This window comes from Thunnus albacares, chromosome 19 (assembly GCF_914725855.1).
Source record: "Thunnus albacares chromosome 19, fThuAlb1.1, whole genome shotgun sequence".
Classification (NCBI taxonomy): domain Eukaryota; kingdom Metazoa; phylum Chordata; class Actinopteri; order Scombriformes; family Scombridae; genus Thunnus; species Thunnus albacares.
Window position 1 is genome coordinate 27327082 of NC_058124.1, and position 15380 is coordinate 27342461.

Here is a 15380-nt window from a genome sequence, read left to right on the forward strand (position 1 = left end):
CTTTTCAAACTAAGTACAGTGTAAGTACAGTGAACATCGCCACATTATACAAATGTAAGTTATATATGTGTTTTTTAGCACTAAGCACCACTATACTGTTGTCGGATAGAAGCCATCAGTATGTTTTTTGGGTTAATTTAGCAGTCTGTAATGATTTGGTAGCGTGAACGATAACGCGAATGCTAACGCTAGCTAAAGCTAATTTGCGATTGTCATTTCTGGTAAGTGCACAACGGCTGTGTTTGACTTGAGACAACACTACCCTGTCAAAATTTGTGCACTGCACCAGTAAGTACATAGTGTACACAGTGTACTAGATGAAAGTGTACTAACAGAAGTATGTGATTTGAAACACAGATAAAGTCTTGAGATATCAAATTATGGTCCGATTGCCCAAGAAGGGGGAGGCAACTTAGCAACAAAACTCTCCTTAATGTTTGTATAAAACAGATCGATGGTTTTATCAGCCCACGTAGAACATGACACTATTTGTTTAAAAGAGGACATGGTGGATTATTACGGATTACAGCTGTCAAAAGAAGAATGTAAATACAACCAAGAGATATAAAGAGTCAATTTGTACAAAAACCCAGCAGTCTGATGACTGGTTGTTAGTGTTTTTATTTATATGATGTCTGAATTAATGTTCCAAGCGCCACCATTCCCACGTTTTTATACCATCAATAATTACTTATCATTTAAGTAATTTATCCAGATTATCAGTGTTAGTGTTGGTGGATCATACCAATGGCAAACAGCTCTATCCCAGCTTCCCTCAGGCTCTGTGCGGGGGGGATCACATCATCCTGAGACTTCCCGTCAGTGATGAGGATTCCTATTTTGGGAACGCCGGGTCTGGATCCAGACTCTGGTTTAAAGCTGTTCTCCAAGATAAAGGTCAGAGCCAGACCTGGACAGACACACAGACAGACAGGATAAAGTGCAAACAAAGTGACAGCAACACCATTACAGAAGGACTCCATAAATCAAGCATTTATGTTGTTTTTTTTTTATGTCTGGCAGACACAGACACAAATGAACCAAAATAATGCAGAAAAATGAGCACTACTTTGGCGTAGAGGGTGCAGGGAGAAATGTCATTTTAAAAAACATGAGAAAACTCAACATGAGGGCAAAAACTAAAACCTTTTCCACTAAAAAACAGACATAAAAAAGACTTGATTTACTTGGTGATTTTGTCTATTTTAAAATTTGAATTGCATAAGGGATTGTTGTCTTCAGCAGGCTTTAGGTTTACTGCCGAAGTGATGAAACTATGCGGCACATCGTTAGTGTGCAGAGAGCAAACAACTAAAACAATATCTAAGGATTAAAAAAAATCTCTTATATTGCACAAATCTTGTACTAAAATATACAGCCAAGATTTTTTAAAAAGTTGTTTTACTTCTCATGGAATATTCTCATCCTGCAGAGAACATACAATCCCTAAGGTAAAATATCAAAACCACCAATATGACAAAAAGCAGCCATGACGCAACATAAAGTACGTTTTAGACCTTACAATGTGCAGCAGACTGGAAATAACACTTTTTTTTTTTTTTGGATTTTCCCTATCCTTGTTTTGACATGTTGTATTCATCATCTGTTGGACAAAGCGACTGTTAGTGTAGTCTACTGTTAAAAATGACTGACAGGAGAAAATTAGAGCCACTTATAGAACTTTTTAAAGAATCGTCGTAATAGTAAGTTAAGTCCTGGCTGACAGTATGATTGCACTTATGGTTTTCCTCGAAGGTGCGGCGAGGAACTTGCTGAAATGACTCGGAGCTAAACCGCCGCTTAAAGAGTCACAATCAAAGATTTAATGAACACGACGGGTTTAAAGTCTTATTATTAGCCTGGGAAGTTTTTAGTCTAATGAGTGTGTTAACATAATGAAAAGCTAAGTTCAGGCATGTCTATTAATGACATAACTAATACTTTAGACTCATTTAATCCGTGCTTCATCTCACCCTTCACCAAAACACGCTGAAGAAGTAAATCTGTTAATTACAGTCATTGCAAAGTTGTAATAAAGTTCGATGAAGTTGACTTCACTCATCAGGAGCCGTTAGCAGCAGCTGTTCGTAAGTTCAAACTTCATCTTGTTATAACGCCGGTGTTTACTAAGTGAAGATTCATGTATCACTTAATTAAAACTGGTTGGTTACTGAGTTTTTAATAAATATTTACAGCTAATAACTGCTACATAGAACTTTTTGCTATAAGCTAGCTGGATGAATCCAATGACAATGCTAATGTTAGCTTGCTAATATCTGCCCGTGTAGATTGAAGAGTAAAAGAGGTAAAATGGTAGATGGTCGACATATCTGAGCTGTAACTTTACATGTCACAGAAAAAAACACAATATACCTCAAATTTTACCAATAACTTTGAGTAAATGACCAAATAGCGTCAGTTAGCTTAGCTTAACCAGATATTTCCCTCTCACTGTAAGCTGCATAAACACTAACTCTAAAAACACATATTTTTCCAGATGTGCAGACAGAAATAAAACAAAGTCAGACCTACATTCACAAAGGTTTGGCAGTTAACTTTATTTTTCCTTTTGGCCCTTAAAACTGTTTTTGGAAGTTATGTTCAAGCTATGTGATGCTAAAGTCACTTCCTGTTTACGTTGTTGATTCTTCTTATTCTTCTTGTACAGCGCTACAGTTTGCAACCGATTTACACATTAGTGTTTAGCTAAGACATTCCTTACGTTTTAATGCAATATGATGTAGTAAATCACTAGCCTGAAACTACTTAGGAGTTAATAGTAGTTGTGCTAAAACTTAAGAAAAACTTTATACACTTAGTGATGAATTCACGTTGTTTTATTCCTCTGTTGAAATGTTGTTTCCAGATGAACTTTTATGACATCATTCACCAGTAACCAACTGTGCACCAGTGCTGATGTACTGTATATCCCAACGACTACAGAAACTACTGGTAACCAGTTCAAAAAAGGGAGGAGAGACTCATAACTCTGATACAAACCATGAATCAACATTAATGTTTAATATGAAAAGTCTAGAGTTCTCTCCTCCTCCTGATGTCTGACGTCTACGTGCCAGCTAGCAGCTCATTTAAGTAGTTGTGGTTTTTGCTTTTAGTTCAAATTAGTTCAAATCAGCTGCTGGACAGTCAGGACCCATAATTAGTACATTCCAGATATGTTTTTTTATGATTTGGGTGAACAAATATATAATACCACAACTATCTATTTGACGATATGCTTGTTTCAGATGAAGATATGTTACTGAAAAGAGTCTGAAAGATTCTAAAAGACTCAGAAATGATTTAGGTTTTAAATATATTTGGGTTGAGGCTGTGATACCATAATCCTGTAACTGAGCATTCAGCAGGCACAACATGAATACTGTATATTTGCTGTTGCTTCTACAATTTGAACCTGATGATGCACTTAAAGTAAAATATCAGTGAAGCTCCAGATTTTCATCTACTGCCTGAGGTCAGAAAGATGTTAAAACTTTAATTTAAATATGTTTGGCCTTCTGACTCACAGCCTGTTCTTATCAGCTCAAGGCTGTAATGTAACAAACATTTCAATACATAACTGAAACGCACCGCACTGAAGTGAATACATTAAGGTGAGGTAGAGGACTGGCTTTGGTCCAAGTCGACCTCTGGGCGTTATCTGTTACCTGTGATGGGTATGACGGACCATAATAACCAGAGGGAGGCTGAGGTTTGGTTGGCAGAGTACCTGTCAGTGTGTTTCCTCCTTTATACGGCAGGTTCTTCACAGCATCAATCACAGCCTCTTTGGTGGAGTAAGCGTTAAGATGCCACTCGATCCTTGGGTCTCCGCTGTACTGAGCCAGTCCTGCACACATACATTATCATATTGAGGTTTTACGTTACACCAAATAGAAATATTCCTGTGCATCATTTTAAACAATATTTCCCTAAAATCCACTTTGCATTTGGTATCTTTGCAAACTTTGGGATCTACAAAAAATCTGCAGTCCAGCTGAGGTGAAATAAGGCATTTTAAATGAAAACATCCACCAAATGGTAAATGAATGAAACACAGGAACTTCCTCACCGATCCTGGTCTTGTCAAACTCAACAGAGAAAGCCTTGACCAGGTTTTCCAGGAACGTCCTGACCAGCCTGAAGTTGATGCGGCCGATACTCCAGGAGCCGTCCACCAGGATCACGATGTCGGCTATGGCCGGCGTCTTACACATAAACCCCTCTTCAGCTAAAAGACACACAGAGAAAATGACGATAAATTCACGAGAGAAAACATTTCAGTGACAGTTGTCATGTGCGACATTGTAAAATTAGTAAAACACCTGCACTGGTGGTGAAAGTTTGGGCACAGTTTTGGTGTTAAGGAAGCATATTGTAAAAACCTTCTATAATAAAAGTTAAAACGGACATAAACCTTTTACACAGCGGCCTACAGCACACTCGATAAATCTGCAGCAGTAAAAGTGGGACAATTTGATGTGTAGCTTCTGTCCCAAAGTATTACAAAGTGTTTCATTAATTCTAATTCAGTTCAACTCAGTATAATTAAACCCTGGAGGAGCGTTTTAGCAGAAGAAAAATAACAGCCCGCTCTGTTGTTTGTCTCTACAGTTTACTGGGTGATAAAACAGACCAGACTCTAATGAGGCAACAGCAGTTCATTTACAAAAGCCAGTCCAGCACACGGCGAGCCAAAGGCCAACCGAATTAGGAAACAACCATGTTTCTATCAGCCAATTATCTTTAACACAGAGCTTTAGGAAACCTCTGCGAGCTCGCTTCTCGCTGGAAAAACATTGGAATCGTTAAGTCCGCTGGCTTTAATCCTGCTGAGATGCAGCTGAGCAAGGCACTAAAGATCCCAGCAGCTCCAGTTAATTTACTGGGCAGTTTCTTGGTGGGAATATTTATAACTTCATGAATGTGAAGGAGTATACTGCTGCCAAAGAAGATACTGTTACATGAAAGTATATAATTCTGATGTGAAAGGGGTCTTTATCACCAACTCTGCATCTCTACAGAACCTTTTAGCCTCTTTTAGCTTATTTTTTAGGTTATGCAGCGTATTTACTGTATGTTTCACCCTCATAAAAGCCTCACAGGTAGCTGTTTTCAAGCTCTGATAAAGCATCAAACGGCAGAAAGAGTCACAGCTCGCCGAGTGTGGCTGAGCCGATGGTATCTTATTTAATTTTCCTCTACTACACAATGTGCTCCTGAGCAACAAACCCAAACTTAAACCGATCAGGAACCAACAGCACATCTCTGTGGTTGTACTGGGAGGCTCTTAGCTGCAAATGTAGAAACAAATGAAGCTGAAGTGGAGCCCTACACGCCCGGCAATCCTTCTCTGAATAAATAAAGCTTAAGAAAACACACACACACACAAAAAAACCCCAATCATGCAGCTATTTAATGGTTATAAAAACAAAACCCCCGATGGTTTACCTTTACAGTGGATTGACTGTTTGAATTACCGATTTACTTGTCGGGAGAGACACACAAGCATCGGCCACTGATTTCCGTTGAGCTCTAGCTTTAATCTGCACCCGCTGGCACACACGATCTCTTATCCTCCAGATGTATAAGAGAATATTTCATTCATGTTGCAGCATGTTTTAATATCTCAGGAGGTGGTGGGGAAGGGGGGGGGGGGGGGGGGGAGCATTCTTCAGCTAGTTCATTTCATTCATCATTGACAGGAAATGAAAAGTGTATCACTCCTTACAAGTCTCTACAGTGTCGGAATTTAAACCTCCTCCTCTGTCTACCAGACGAGTCTCCGTCCCGCCGTCCAACACGACTTCACTGGGCGAATGAAAGCAGTGACACATAACACACACAGGCGTTTATTATCAGCTGGTTGTGCGGTGAGTGTTATAGAAATTTAAGCTCCTTCTGGAGTTGTCGCTGCAAGTCGCAAGAAGTGTGTGTGTTCATATGTGTGTGTTTTGTGTCTTTACACAGAGTTTGTTTGTCTGTTGGCGTTACAGAGCTGTGATTTACAGGAAGTAATTAAAGAGAACATTAGCTACTGGTTGACAGATTTATTCTGAATGGGACAAAGCAGATATTGAAAACATAATAATGCAGGAGTATCAAATGACTCAATGTTCTGCCTAGTATTACTATTATAATGCAACCTTTTAAGAGAGAACTTACAAAGTTGCATTACCAGCTTCTTGTTCACTGATAAGGGTAAATAAAAGAATGAATAATTACAACTTCCTGTTCTAAAAAACTCAGGAGAAACAAGTGACAAAAGCCTGAATAACAGATCTTGTGAAGAGGAAGAAGGGTTAACACGGATTTAAAAGGACGTTTCTCAGTCGATACAGGAAGTGAAACTGAAGGGCAAAACAGTGCTTTAGAGCGCTAAGAGAAAGAGCGCCGACATCCTTTTAATAGCACGTCTGGGGAAAATACGAGCACCTGGACAGATGGCGAAAAAATGAAAAAGGACGGACAGAGAGAGGGAGAGAGAAGAAGAAGAGGCAATGGAAAAGATGCATATTAAAGGGTGTAACACAACTGCTGCGAATACCAATGTTGTGTTTATTTCTGATTGATTTAATAATAATAATACTTGTCCTGGTTTTCACTTAATAACTACACAAAGTAAGGACACAAGCAGCGAGAAACAAGATGAAAGCGAACTGGATAATGAGAGAGTCGGTGCAGTCGGGTTGAAAAGAAAAAGAGGATATAAAAAGAGAGAGAGAGAGAATGAAAGAGGGATCAGCACTCTGAGAACAGCGGGTGTGGTTGAGAGAAAAGAAAACAACGGCAAAGCTTGAATTAACCTCCATGATTTCTAGATATTTAAACGCCCGTTTTGAGGTCCTACATGACTTAATTAATATGAGCGACAGTTAGCACTTCGGCTAAAGTTACAGAGCAAAGAGAGACACCTACAGAACCGCCGACACCAGCAGAAGAAACTCAACAGCGATGAGCTTTAACAGTACCACTGAAAATTTTTTTTTAAAAGGTGGAACATTAAGGCGAATGAACAGAAATGAAAGTTGAAAGGACCGTTTTTTCTTACATGTGTTCCTGACACTCACTCATCCAATTTAAAGTTCTACATTGAGCCTATCTTTTCCAAATCAAAAACTGTGTGAGAACTGACCCGCAGGTTAACCAGAAGTAAGACTACAGAAGTATCATTGATCCGTATGTTCCAGCTCTGCCAATCCAAATACTCTTTTTGGGAATGTTCCAGAAAGGAGCTAAAACTACCTGCTGTAGGGTAAGATAAGATCACTGCTTTTACTAATTTTTTTGGCACGCTGCCTGATACTTTTCAGACAGGAGGAAGCTACTCCACCCACAATTTCTCACTCAATTAGAGACGTATTCTCAAACCTGAAACTCAGAGCTTAGAGTTAAGGTGTGTATGGAGCTGCTTCTTAACGAAAGAAAGAAACCTCCACGCAGGTACAGGTACAACATTGGGAGTGTAATATTGTATTTGTTATGAGGTAGGAGGTTTTGTTTGTCTTTGTATTAAAGTATTAAAATCAATAAAAAGAATTTTGAAACAAAGAAAGTAGAAAGGAATCAGGGAGGATGTTAGTTGAGGACGATGTGAAGAGACAAAGAGTCATAAACATCATTGTTCAGCTGTTTTCCATCATGATCATGTTTAATCAAGCAACCTGTTGTTATTTTAAGTAACCTGGGACAACTGGGTGTTCTTGCAAACTGAAGCTAAATTCAGATTAGGGATGTGCAGAGATCCCAGTATCTGTATTTGTTGAGGCAGCAAAATTATTTGTATTTGTACTCGAATAAAAGTGGAAAGAGGCTTAAAAATCCTGTTTTTTGTATTTATTACGCTTTTAATTTTAGAAAATTAAAATGTTACAATAAGTATTCATGAATAAACTACCTTATGAAGGAGGTCCCCACACCAGGTCTCGAACTGGAGTCTCAGATCGTAGACGACTGCGCTGACTACTGAGCTAAAACTTTACTCATCGACTCATTGCAGACAGACCTCTACCTATTTATACACCCATAACACAGAGACAGCACAGCATGTAACATGTAGTAGAACGTCTAAGGTGATTCTTGCTTTCCGCTTTTCATTTATTGCCTATTTTTTTACAACCTAACTTTGTGGGTTATGGAGAGTCCGTTGGGACCCTGATAAATGTAACATTGGAGCAGAGGAGAGACACTGAGATAACGATGTAATCGACCTGTGAACTGGTATTTGACATGTTTTTTTTTTTCTTCCCAAAAACAAATAATTTTTAAAATATTTGTATGAAACAAATATTTGTATAAAACCCACTATTTGTGCTTTGCTGAATAATATATTTGTATTAGACACAGCATGAAATGTTTGAGGCAAAACAATGTTTGCATTGATTCAAATGAAAGACGTATTTGTTCTTTGTGTTGTGAACAAAACTTTTCTTTTTTTAATAAATAAATGTCATGATTGTCAATATTTTAGTCTTTACCAAGTAGCAAAAGCTAAGTAATGAGTCATAAACTCATCCATCTATATAATCACGGCTCAATAATCAATCCAGATGTAACCCAGCAGGATAGTCGACAGCTGAGCCACATCTGGACATATGTGGATATTTAAAATGAACAGTATGAACGGTTTTGGTACAAACACTGATGTTGATGCCTTGTGGGTAAAGCAGGAAATTCACTGCATTCTTTGTCACACTTTGCTAACCTGTTTATTGCTGCTGGCAGCTGTGTGTTTTTCCGGTGTTGTTTCCATGATAAGAAACTTCCCTGATATGATCTGAAAAATGTCCTGATGTGAGCCTGCATGGATCAATGTGCAGCGCTTTGACAAACTAGGCTGGAAGAGTGAAAAAAAAAAAAGTCCATGACTGACTGATGTGAGTTTGTCTTTCGCTAATTAAAGAAGCAACAACACAACACTTTACCTGTCGACCGCCTCACTTTGCTAAATTGGTACAAATTGCCCCTCTGGAGGGGATCAAGTCTTAAAATAGGCAGAGTGAAATATGGGGGGAAGAAGGGTAAGAAAGGACGAGAAAGAAAAGGAGGGAGGGAACAGAAACTTCAGAAAGAGAGATTTGTTGACAGATTCCTCGACCAGATAGCTATTAGCAGAGAGACCCCCTCAGGCAAAGTGTTCCTCCACAGGTCAAAAAGTCAAAATGGCGCAGGTCTGAGGCAGATCCCGAGACAGCAAGGGTCAACGCCGTCAAATGGTGGATGTACCCCAAAGTCGGCTAATTGTAAACAACATTATAACGAGTCCTCTCTGTTTACTGACATTCTCAAACATATTCATGACTGCAGGCAAGGCCTACAGGTTGATCAGAGGTTATGTTCAGCCAGAAAGTCCCTAAATACATACAGAGCTGTCAGGTTTAAGGTTAAAGATAATGAGACTTTCTGTCTGTCTGTTCAGAAGTATGTGGACACACTGAATCTATACCATTTATGGTCAGTTTAAAAGTATAAATTGGATGATTAATGAGTATTTACTATTTCTATTTCTATTTCTGTCCTTCAAAAATGAAAAATATTATAACATTACAATTAAGAAGGAAATATTACATCATATATTTCTGTTTACATGATGGCAAAACACCCCCATCATCACTAAAGACGTGTCGTGCTTGATGTCTTTCATTAAATTCATTAAAAAAAGGAAAGAAATCTTTTTTCCAGAGTCGGTCGGGATGAATTAGGTCTGTTTTACTTTCTTACAAAGGTTACAAAGACACAAACTGAACATCTCTGACGTCCTGCAGTCAAAGCGAGGTCGGGGTTAGCCAACAGCTCGAGGCAACGAGGGAGGAGCTGGAACTGCAAGGCCAATACCTGCCGTGTCAAAGGTGAACTATCGCACCTCAGGGCTCCACGCGGTTGATTTATCTGAGATAAGAGTTTACACGGCACCGTGTCGAAAGGTCAGCTGCCTCTGATTCCACCGCTCCACGGCAGCATGACAGCTTGTGAAACACCTTTCATTTCCAGCTCATATAGAATTCCACGTGGTCATCCGTGTGGAAAGTTTAACAGGTACAACCCGCTTGGACTTTTACATATTTTGCAGAGTTACATCTTGGAATTCAAATTGATTTAATTGGGCTTTTTTTTTTTACCATTTCATTAACACAACATGCTTAGTGCTTTGAAGACAAAAAAGCAGACGTCTGTTGGTATTCAACCCCCGTAAACCCCCGTTGGTATTCAAGTATTCAACCCCCACTGCAATTACACCAGCAAGTCTTTTGGGGTTATGTTTCTACCACCTTTCTGCAATTTTTGCCCATTTTTCTTCGCTCAAGCTCAGTCAGATCTGTGAACAGCAATTTTCAAGTCTCACCACAGATTCTCAGTTGGATTGAGGTCTGAGCTTTGACTGGGCTATTCTAAAACATTAATATTCTTTGCCTTAAACCAACCCAGTGTAGCTCTTGCTGCATGCTAAGGGTCATTGTCCTGCTAGAGGTTGAACCTCCGCCCCAGTCTCAAACAGATTTTCTTCAAAAACTGTCCTGTGTTTGGCTCCATCCATCTTGCCCTCAATCCTGACCAGGTTCAGTAGACTCTATGATTCCCTGGTGTTGGAACGAGTTACCAAACTGGGTTTTCCCTCTCAATTATTAAGACCAAAGACCTCTGCACTTCATGGACTGAAAAGAAATTGGAAAATCTGCTTCTTTGCATTCTATGTACTCTATGTATTGCCTCTGTGCACTGCCTGTTGACACCTACGTCCTATCAAATGAAATTGTAAATTGTAAATTGTAAACCAGTTTCCAGTACCTGCTGATGAAAAGCAACCCTACAGCATAATGCTACCACCACTGTGTTTTGCTGTGGGGATGGTGTATTCAGACTGATGTGTAATATTGGGTTTTCGCCACACACAGTGTTTTCCATTCATGCCAAAAAGTTCAATTTTTGTCTCATCTGACCAGAGCGCCATCTTCCACATGTTTGCTTTGTCTCCCACATGGCTTGTGGCCCAGTTTCTTATGGTTTTCTTTCAGCTGCAGCTGGCTTTTTTTCTTGCCTCTCTTCCATAAAGGGCAGGTTTGTTGACTGCACGACTAATAATTGTCCTGTGGACAGATTCTCCCACCTGAGCTGTGGATCTTTTCCAGCTCCTCCAGAGTTACCATCGGCCTCTTGGCTGCATCTCTGATTAATGCTCCCCTTGCACGGTCCGTCAGTTTAGGTGGACGACCTTCTCACTGTTGTGCCATATTCTTTCCTAATGATTTTGTAATGATGGATATAATGATGCTCAGTGTGATATTCAAAGCTTGGGGTAATTTTTTTACAACCTAACTCTGCTTTGTACTTCTCCACAACTTTATCCCTGACCTGTGTGGTGAGCTCTTTGGTCTTGATGATGCTGTTTGTTTAGAAATGTTCTCTAACAAACTCTAATTGCAAAGGAACTAATTGATTTCTGAAGGCAGTTGTTTGCACCTGATCTCAGTTAAGAGTTTTCACAGTAAAGGTGGTGAATGTGAACTCAACACTGATCAGATTTGTACTGTACATTTTTTTCTCATCAAACTTGATTTTATGATCTTAGTGTATGCTCAGATTTGTTTTGCTATGTTTGCCTTTATTGACAGTTTTTTTTGAAAGTGGAAAAAGAGAATGAAATGAAACAAATGTCTTGATGTCCAAAATCAAACCATGACCAAGTTCTGAAATTATTTTAAATGTGGTAATTAGAAATAATTACTATGTTCAGAACTAAATGAATAATTTGTCATGTTTCTGTAAGATCTTTCAGATCACATGTGTGCTATAAAAATGTCCCAAAAAATGTTGAGAACAAGCTGAAGTTGAACAGTTTTCTCTTAAGTTATCTCTGTATATCTATATACTGTATTGTTGTTTCCCTTTGTGTTTTTAAGGTGTTCCTTCTGTTTTTTGTTATATAAGCCACAGAAAAACTACTCTAAATGGGCCTTAATGGCTCCATTATTTCATTTCAAAGTCTAAATTATTACACTTTTCTCAAGATTAAGGTTAGATGAAGATGCACATCACATTCACAACCACTGACCACTAAAATTCCTGAAACATGTCATAATTCAACTGTAAATGTTAGAGGAGTGCAGTAATTACACCCATAGAAGTTTAACTGGTACAGAAGAACCTGTAATTTGCATAAAATATAAAATACTGTATAGAGTTTGACATTTCCATTGATTTTCATACAGGTACTTAGCAAACAATAGCTGCTAACGATGTACTGAGTGAAGAATGTAAAAGTTGAAACTCTTCTATGTCTCCGGTAACTTGAATTGTACAAGAGGAGACATTTAGATTAGACATTTTTATATTCATGACTTGAGCAGTATTGTTAGATTTATCAAAAGGTTCTGGGTTTTTTTTTTTTTTTTAAATTACTTTAGGTTTTGGCTTTGCACCTTGTCAGGAAGGAAAAAGACATGCCAATTTGAAACAGTTTCACAATGACAAAAAGAACAGTTTGAGACTCTTGTGACTCCTTTATGGCAGATCGAGGGAGGTTTTTCTGTACTGAGAAAGAGCACAAATGGCTCCTCAAGCTAATAACCGGCAGCATCTAATTTCTCTCAGCGACATGAAAGTGGAGCAAGCTGGTTAGGATGCAGCTGCAGATTTCTATGAGCTCCGGATGATGATTTCTAACCTCACGTGTCTCCTGTCGTCCCGGTCACATGACGATCTCCAAACCAGCACCAAACACCACAAGCAAACTGTTCAAAATGTGTGTTTCTAACTGAAAATATAAGGAGTGTCACATACTTCAGCAACAGCAAAGCCTCACTAAAGTAATAATCATGATAATAATAATAAATTAGATTTATATAGAGCCTTACAAAACACCCAAGGAAACTTTACAAAAGCTTTACAAAATAATAAGCAACTGAGAGGTTAACTGGTGAACTGTGAGCCAAAAGCCTGAGCAAACAGGTAGAGGTTGAGGGCTGATTTGCAAGGGAGAGACTTCCAGAGGGTGGGGGAGATGAAGAGCAGCCCCGAGTCCGAGGACCGCAGGCTTCGGGATGGTGTGTGTTGGTGGAGGAGGTCTGAAAGGTCTACTGGGGGGACCAGGGAGTGGAGGGATTTGTAGGTGAGGAGGAGGAGTTTGTAGGAGATGCTGTATTTCACAGGGAGCCAGTGTAGGTGAATGAGAGTGGGGGTTTGGTGTGGGTAAGAACCCTGGCAGCTGAGTTCTGGACATATTGGAGCCTGTCCAGGGTTTTTACTGGGTACCCCAAACAGGACTCCATTGAAGTAGTCCAGACGATTTGAGATGAAGGCATGGATCAAGGTCTCGGCAACGGTGTTTGAGAGTGAAACATAATGAAATTAGCAGTCTGAACTAGTAAAAAAGAGCAATCCTTATGTATGAAAAGAATTCCACACTATGGAACAATTATACGATGATCCCTCGTCATCAATGTGAACAGGAAAAGTGAGTATAACCAGAATTCTCTCTCTTATTAGCTGACACTGAGCTCCAAAATGCACCAATGAAGCTGCTGCTCAGTGTTCTTGCACCGCTCCCAGGTGTGTGCCTGTCTAACAGTATAAATGTGAAACAGTTTGTTGCATAAAACAAACACGTTCAGCACAAAGTTCCTCACTGAGCTTGCAATGCTACAAATCTAAAACTACAGATCGTCTGAGCGGTCGACAGTGTCAACCAGATAAATATTTACCACGTAGAAATCTCCAAATCTCCATAGGATACAAATGAATCCCCTATTTGTTGTTGTTGTTGATGCACCAGTTCAGCCTCTGGAAAGGGAAAGGCTGCTGCTGCTGCTGCTGTTGCTGCTGCTGCACTGCAACGTGCTGAAATGATCCGTCTGCAGAGCCTCACTTACAAGCTTAAAGTAGATTAATGCACCTCATCACTGCCAAAATAAATCTAAACAAGGACAGGAAAGCTCGTGAATCATGGCTCATTTCAGCCTTGTCTCGGAGTATGAAATAAATGGCTCTAGAGTGCAGAGAAGAAATATGGCTCTATCTATATTGGATATTTCTCTGGTCAGGAGGAGGAGGGGTTTTTTAGGGGTGCTATGTTCCTTTGAAAGCTAATTTATGGTATGGTTGGGGCCAAATTACTACTCCCGATTTGTCTTCATTAGGTTGTAAAATTTTCTTAAACATTCGGCTCTTCATGTCTCCGAGGCATTCTTGAAATCTCAAGTGTCTCTGCTCCCACTCACTGATGTTATATCAGTAGGTAAGTGTCTAAAAAGCTATAAAACATGGATGTATTAAAGTAAGAGAGAAGGTAAATACACCCCAATTTAATGTCATTTTGATCAAACACTATTTTTCACCCTTTACACAACTGTAGCTCAAAATTACATAACTATTCAGTGAAAAAGTCCTTCTGACTGTTTTCAGGAGGAAAACTTACTGTGGGTGTTACAGAGCCGAGCAGATTGAAGCTGTAGCTGAGTTGGCCGAGCTTTTTAGTCTAGAAAATGTCCACATTTACCCAAAATATGTTGCTTTAAAGATATTTAGGTATTTGTCAGCTTACTAAAGATATTTATCTGTGATCTTACTGTTTGTTAGATCATATTTTTGTGCTGCTAAACTTGGACGTTTGTAGTTTCAGGTCACTGCAGCAAATATTGTGAGACTTTACATTCAAAACTGAAAACTAAAACACATTTTTGGACAAGTTTGGACTGGAAGAGACAGCTCTGCTCTGATGAGTTCAGGGTTCATCCTGAGAAAAGCTGCTTTACCAACAATTTCACTATATGAAGCTTAGCATAAATTCAAGCAGGAAGACTCTTAATCATTCATTCATTCATATTTTCACTCTTCTCTCTCGCTGCTTCTCCTGTCACTTCTAGATTCCTCCACGATCCCTAAACAGCCAATCACGGCCTAGCTGTCAAAATTTAAAACTGTCTCCCTCTCTGTCGCTGTCATCCACCTCCACAGCCGCAACACCGGAGCTCGATCCTCACCTCATCATTCATCTTCCCGATCTCACGTTACGGCAAGGCCCGAAGTCACCAGGAGCCGATATCACGCCACCTCGTTCCACGCCTCTCCCATCACCGCCACCGGTGTCTAGACTCCATCGGGGGGTTAAACTATTCCTGCATTCATCGCCCCGTCCATATAGACTTTTGACATTCACTATCATGCTGTCCAATAAACACTATTCACCACGTAAGAAACTGAAGCTGCATCTCAGTCATTGATGAGAGCCTGGAGACTCAACTGTAAAGACTGTAGCTGTGTCTCAAATCACATACTTCTGTTAGCACACTTTCATGTAGTACACTGTGTACACTATATATTACTGGCGTAGCGCACAAAATCTGACAGTGTAGTGTCGTCTCAAATCAAACACAGCAGTTGTGCAC

General features: G+C 39.5%; 1 protein-coding gene across 9 annotated transcripts in view; it reads right to left on the bottom strand.

Annotated features, from left to right (window-relative positions):
• The window catches only part of LOC122970550 (collagen alpha-1(XIV) chain), a 220665-nt gene that overhangs the window by 153903 nt on the left and 51382 nt on the right, over positions 1–15380 (bottom strand). For all 9 annotated transcript variants that reach the window (XM_044336720.1, XM_044336719.1, XM_044336726.1 and 6 more), the window contains 3 exons: positions 4073–4231; positions 3731–3850; positions 746–910 (listed from right to left, as the gene is read on the bottom strand). In XM_044336720.1, coding sequence (XP_044192655.1) covers positions 746–910; positions 3731–3850; positions 4073–4231 — 444 coding nt within the window. The remainder of the gene's footprint in view (positions 1–745; positions 911–3730; positions 3851–4072; positions 4232–15380) is intronic.